The sequence below is a fragment of the Gekko japonicus genome, unplaced genomic scaffold (genome assembly GCF_001447785.1).
Source record: "Gekko japonicus isolate JY-2015 unplaced genomic scaffold, Gekko_japonicus_V1.1 scaffold5102, whole genome shotgun sequence".
Lineage (NCBI taxonomy): Eukaryota > Metazoa > Chordata > Lepidosauria > Squamata > Gekkonidae > Gekko > Gekko japonicus.
This window is the reverse complement of record NW_015168192.1, coordinates 55,127-61,581: the sequence shown is the minus strand read 5'-3', so window position 1 is coordinate 61,581 and position 6,455 is coordinate 55,127. Positions and strand designations below refer to the sequence as shown.

Below are 6,455 nucleotides of genomic sequence, written 5' to 3'. Positions count from 1 at the left end.
CCCTTCCAACAGCACTGCAGGCTCAGGGCGGCTTGCATTATTTCATAAAACAATACATAAATTCAAACGATAATCCATCAAAACATCAGTATGAAGTCAAATTCAAACATGGTTAAACTTTAAAATAACCAATCTGAGTGCCTAAAAGCAGCAGCGAGTGATTTAAATCCAACACACAGCAAACTCATGCCAGGGAAGAGGCAGCAAACCAGTCAGATGGAAACTGGCGCCGCTCCCGGTGCCCAGGAATTATGTCTCATTCCCTAGATGTGGGCTGTTAATTCTATAGATTAAGGCCATGTGCAGACAAGGCAGATCTTTCTGCAGATCCATGGGTTCGCAGAAAAATCCAAAAACTCTTTGGAGAGGCGAGGGAGATTTAAAATCCGTTTTTTTAAAAAGGTGAGATCTCATGATGGAATCTCATCTCCCATCTTTGCTAGGCAGCTCCCAAGATGCATTAGAAGCTGGAAGGGAAAGGCGGCAGCTGTAAGGGGAAGCCGGTGATGAGCACTGGCTAGTGTTTGGGATGGGAGGAAGCCGGAGTAGCCACACATTCCCTCACAGCCCCAGTCCTGCCAGTGCCCAGCAGCCTCCAAGATCAATGACTGGGGGGGGGAGGGGGGAGACTTCCAGCAGGAGGCCGCAAGCAGTGCTGGCCAGGAAGAGGTGGAGCCACTGCGGCTGGTGCTGCTGCTTCTGTTCTTTCCCACCCTAACCCCAGGGTAGAAGAGCAAAGGTGGCCCCTCCTTTCTCCGTCCTTCCTTGCCTATCTGCTGCCCCAACCCACAGCACACCAAAAAAGTTGGGCAAGTAGGGGCAACTGAGGGGAGGGCAGTGATGGCAGCTTCCCTCCCCCCCTTACAAGTTGCTGACAGGTCTCTGCTTGTATTATATATATTGGAGATCTGATCCTGAGCGCCTTGTGTACTTTGTCCCTGAAGTAACACAGAATGAGCACCCCCGGGTCTGTCGAGGGGTCTGAGGAGAACCTGGAAAGGACTGAGGGGAGGGGGAAAGCCTGGATCCCCAATGACCCACATTCCCACTTTATCTCTGAACAGCATACTGTCAGGAACCCAGTAGGCTGTTTCTGACATTTAATGTACAACTGTCCCTTTAAGAGATAATAAGGCAACAAAAAAAGGGTGCTCAGGGGGGAAAATGAGGGAAAACAGACACCACTGGAGTAACTTTTGGGTGGATGGCAGCCTCTAGAAGCTTTTTGCAGAGCCAGAAGAGGGGCTCTCGGGCAAGAAAAGGTTTAAATTAGTCGTCCTGAGCAACAGCAACAGAGCCCACGAGGGAGATCTGGCGGCCTTAAGGACAGAGTCTGAGGCAGCCTTTACCATACACAGCAAAGAAGGGACTGAGGGTCTCTCCAGAGAAGGAGGCTCCCGAGAACCTGTAGAGAAGGAGTGCTCTGTCAGCGTCAAAAAAGGCCACCTGCCCTCCCTCGTAGTTGAGAGAGACTCGGATCCTCTTCAGCTCCCCACTCAGCATGGAATGGTTAATGTCCTTTATGAAAGCCTTATACCGGCCCTGACTCCTCCCCACAACCCAGACCCCTTCCTCAGGAGTAAAGGTGAATGTATCCTTCACAGGCTTTCTGGCCACCCCCACCGCCCAGCCATCCTCACTTCCCACAAGGACTTCCCAGAAATGGCAGCCGGCTGTGAAGCCCTCACGGCCATATATAATGGAAAAAACATAAATGTTCTCTGGATCTTCAGGCCGGTCTTGAGCTTGACTGTGGCATTTAATGCTTCTCCGATCCTCAGACAGGATGAGTTTGGAATCAGCAGGGGTTGGGTCCAGAGTCACTTTTGCTATTGGGGGGAAGAGAAGGAGACAGAAGGGGAAGGAAAATCCGCCAGGAGGTTAATTTACTTTCAGAAGCTCCGCTAAAGACATTGACATATGAGCACCAACTGTCCTGAGAAAAACACCCCCTTGTGGCCCTGTTTTTAAAGCAACAGCTTGGCTTATTTTATCTTGTTACCCCCTTGTGGCCCTGTTTTTAAAGCAACGGCTTATTTTATCTTGTGCCTCTCTTTATTTTTGTTTTATACGTGAATATGATTTTAAAAAACACAAAAAACAAACTCAAGCCCAGAGGAGGAACTTCCCCCCACACACTGTATATAAACCTCTGTACTTTGGATGCCACAGGAGAAAGGGAGGCAGCAGTGGTGAGAGAAAGGCACTCTGTGCATTCTCAGGGGTACATCTCTTCCCATATTCAAGAAGTAATAGGGATGGGAAGCTAAGCTCAGTGGAGGTCTTGCTATAATTTTCTTTTCCAGGGTTTTTAGAAGAAGAGAACAGAGTTTGTCTATAAAAATACCTTTTGGGTTATGCTAGAAAAGCAAAAAAGTAGGCAATGCCACATGGGAATGGAAGGTATCAAGAGCTGCAAGGGAGGTCAGTGCTCAGTTTTTGAAGAGGAGTCTGTGCTGTCATTCATTAACGTGGAGTGGAAGTCCCTGTTTTCCTCTGAAACCCCAAAGCCCATATTTCATTGCAACAGAAGAACTGGTAGACAGCAATTCCACTGGCGGCTTCCCATTCTTTTGCCAGGAATGCTTCATCCTAATCTCTAATATCCAGCCAAAATGGCAGATGAAAAGTCCTGGTGGTGGACAGTTGACTGGGGGGGGGGGACCTTTATTATTTATTATATTTGATTTGTTGGTTGCCCTTCCCTGCGAGCAGGGCTCAGGGCAGCTTACTTCAGAAATAAATACAATACAATTGAGTTGAAACCGCATTAAAATACTTTAAAGCAGTCAGAAAAAGAACACTTAACTCCAAGATGACGGCAGGATGGGGCAGGCAAGCCGGAGCCTGAGGCAGGATGGGAAAGCCAGACACAGCAGAAGTGAACTGCTGGAAGTGGGATTCCCCCCTCCCCACAAGTCCCCCCACAGGTCCCTTCTTTGGAGAACTTTAATAACCAGCTTGAACCTGGAAGGCAAATACGGAAGTGGAATCTGGGGAAAGGAGATGCAGCTGGAAGAGTCACCACACCCTCCCTGAGCACCTGGTCCATGCCTCGCATCAGCTGGGTTCTCATGTTTCTTTTCCTCAAGAAACCGCTGGTTGAAAAAGCTCTCGGTACTGATTGCCCAGAGTCTGTTTCACAGTCATTTAAAAGTAATTATGAAGACAACAGGGCATCTCCTCAGAACTCAACTTCACTGTTATATCTCCCTCTTCCTCCAAGGAGTCTCCCCTCCCTCAGAACCAGTGTGGTTTAGTGGTTAGGAGCACGGACTCCGATCTGGGAGAACCGGGTTTGATTCCACACTCCTCCACATGCAGCTGCTGGTGTGACCTTGGGTCAGTCACAAGTTCTTTCAGAGCTGTCATCTCAAGGGTAGTTCTCGAGAGAGCTCTCTCAGTCCCACCTACCTCACAGGGTGCCTGCTGTGGGGAGGGGAAGGAGATTATAAACTGCTTTGAGACTCTTTCGGGTAGTGAAGGGCAGGGTATAAATCTAATCTCTTCTTCTTAAGAGCATAAGAATATAAGAGAAGCCAATGTTGGATAAGGCCAATGGCCCATCCAGTCCAACACTATGCATATTCTGCAGTTACTCCATTGCTTACCGATTAGTTCAGCAGAACACTGAACTCGTTCAGGAGGGTGTTTTTGCAAAGATAATAGGAATGTGGCAAAACGGAACTGCTATTAGTCGCAATAGCTAATGGAACCTCCCTTCTCAGAGGCAGTATACCTCTGAACAGCATTACAAGCCAATCAAGCCACAAAGCCGACTACCCTGTGAACTTATTTCACTCGCCAACATGACCTTGACTCCCCTAAATTTCCTTTTAGTCAAAGGAAAGAGGAAGCATGTACAATACTTCTCCATATTGTCATCTGTGGGAGTGAACAAATCCTGCGAGGCAAGCCCGGGAGGAGTTCAAGTTCTCACCGGGAGATTGGCAAATGCACAAGGTCTTCTGAGTCTGCTGAATTACTGAGAGCATAAACTTTGCGACATTCGGGCAAGATAATATGAGCTGTGAGTAAAGAACATTATGTGAAGAACACACTGTGACTCTAGCTTCGAGTCTTCCACTTGTAGCTTTTTCACTGTACAAGGCAGGGGGGAGAAATGTGTGAGCTTGCTCTTTTCTCTGAATAAAGCGCTGCTGAGAGGCAGTCAGAAAAAACAGTTTGGTACAGAGAGAGAACTGACAGAGATCCTGGTCAGTGAGCTCCAACAGATCTGTGTGCAGTGTCATTTATTTTGAACCCTCAAGTCTACAGTCATCTGGAAGTGATTCTTGCCTGTCTGAGGTCTGACTCTGAGCACCAGGTGCTGGGGTCAAAAAAGCAGGAGGCGGCTGTTGCTCTCATGCCCACTGTGTGGGCTTCCCACAAGCACCTGGGTGTCCACTAATGGGAACAGGATTCTGGACCAGAGAGACCTTGGATGGATCCAGCACGGCTCATGTTCTCAGGTTAAAAGACTTACATTTAGTATCAGTTACTGCTCCCATCTTTCCTCTTTCCCACTAGTCAGAACCAACCCATTCATGATTCTCATGCTCAGAGGATGGAATTCTCAAACGCCAATGAAACATAAACATAAAATATATTGTCGAAGGCTTTCAGGGCTGGAGTTCATTAGCTGTTGTAGATTTTCCGGGCTGTGTGGCTGTGGTCTTGGCATCGTAGGACCTGACATTTCACCAGTAGCTGTGACTGGCATCCTCAGAGGTATAACACAGAAAGATGGAGACAGAGAGAGTGTGATGCCAGTCACAGCTACTGGCGAAACGTCAGGTCCTACAATGCCAAGACCACGGCCACACAGCCCGGAAAATCTACAACTAATAAACAGAAAACTTCTTGACAAGTCCACCCCACTTTCATATGTATTTTGTCCTCCGTCTTCAAAATTTACCTTTTTGCATCTGAAGATCAGAAGCCACAGCATCTGGGGAAGCAGAAGGAACGGAGATTAAACATCAGACCGTTGTATTTATAGGAAATCTTTAGCAATTCACAAACATATAGGTGTTGAAATAAATCCAGGGAGAGCGGGAATCCTCCTCCCAAAGCTGCTTGCAAATATCTCCATTCCTGTTATTCCAGCGGTTGAATCCAGATTAAATTTTCCGCCAGCAGCAGAAGAGAACTTTCCAGCCTCGCCCCATCCCACTGCAGCCCATTGGCCTCCCCAAAAGGGTGCTTATGGAGAACAAGTTTCCCAACCCCAGCATCTGCCAGGTCATTGTCACTTCTGACTTCTGGAACCAGCTCATGAAGAGGTGAGATCCAGCCCTATGCAGAAGACAGGGGGAAAACCCATCTTTCCAGTGGGGATCCCTCTCTACTCCCCAACTCTCCCTCAAGAGCCTGTGCGATGGACTTTCCCCCTCTTGCTGCCATCACCTCCTAGTTTTTACACCCCCCCTTCCCAGTTTGATGGCAGGAGGAGGATTAAATATGGCTGCTGAGTAGCATCGACACCTGGCCAAGTCTCATCAGTAGACATCAGGGTAGTCATAGAATCACAGAGTTGGAAGGGGCCGTACAGGCCATCTAGTCCACCCCCCTGTTCAACGCAGGATCAGCCTACGGCATCCCTGACAAGGGTTTGTCCAGATGCTGCTTAAAGACTGCCAGTGAGTCCCTTTATCTCTTTTGTTGTTGTTCAGTCGCACAGTCGAGTCCGACTCTTCGCGACCCCATGGACCAGATCCCGCCAGGCCTTTGTTTATCTCTTAAACAAGTACAATTTTTATTCTACTAGGAGATGGCCAACATAGGGATTTAAATGAAAGGGAGGAAACAACAGAGGCCCACCTGGGAGAGCCGTGTCTAATGGAGCCAAAGTGCGGGGCTTCAGGTGTCTACGTACCAGTGCCCAAAGCTTGGGCAATAAGAAGGAAGAGCTTGAGCTTCTAATGCAGATGGAGGGATATGATTTAGTAGGCCTTACAGAGACTTGGTGGGATGATGCCTATGACTGGAATGTAGTAGTGGATGGATAGGAGTTGTTCAAGAAGAACCGAAAAGGTCGAAGAGGAGGTGGAGTGGCACTATGCGAGGAGAGGGTTTATTTGTCAGGAAATACTGGAGGAGGAGGGTGACAGCTCAGTAAAAGTATCTGGGTGAGGATAAAGGAAGGAAGGACAAACAGTATTGTGGCTGGAGTCTGCTACAGACCTCCTGACCAGGACTAGGAGGTGGAGTGGCACTATGCGAGGAGAGGGTTTATTTGTCAGGAAATACTGGAGGAGGAGGGTGACAGCTCAGTAAAAGTATCTGGGTGAGGATAAAGGAAGGAAGGACAAACAGTATTGTGGCTGGAGTCTGCTACAGACCTCCTGACCAGGACAAGGAGGTGGATGCTGCCCTCCTTGAACAGCTTGACAGGGTATCCAAACACCATAACCTGGTAGTTATGGGTGACTTCAACCTCCCTGATGTGTGCT

The 6,455-nt window shown here is 48.3% G+C and overlaps 1 protein-coding gene across 1 annotated transcript in view; it reads right to left on the bottom strand.

Annotated features, from left to right (window-relative positions):
• Window positions 1-1,091: 1,091 nt before the first annotated feature.
• LOC107113648 (tripartite motif-containing protein 7-like) overlaps window positions 1,092-6,455 on the bottom strand; it is an 11,435-nt gene continuing 6,071 nt past the window's right edge. Inside the window, exons 3-4 of the mRNA XM_015414998.1 lie at window positions 4,919-4,951; window positions 1,092-1,829 (exon numbers count right to left, since the gene is read on the bottom strand). Coding sequence (XP_015270484.1) covers window positions 1,321-1,829; window positions 4,919-4,951 — 542 coding nt within the window. The 3' untranslated portion in view covers window positions 1,092-1,320. The remainder of the gene's footprint in view (window positions 1,830-4,918; window positions 4,952-6,455) is intronic.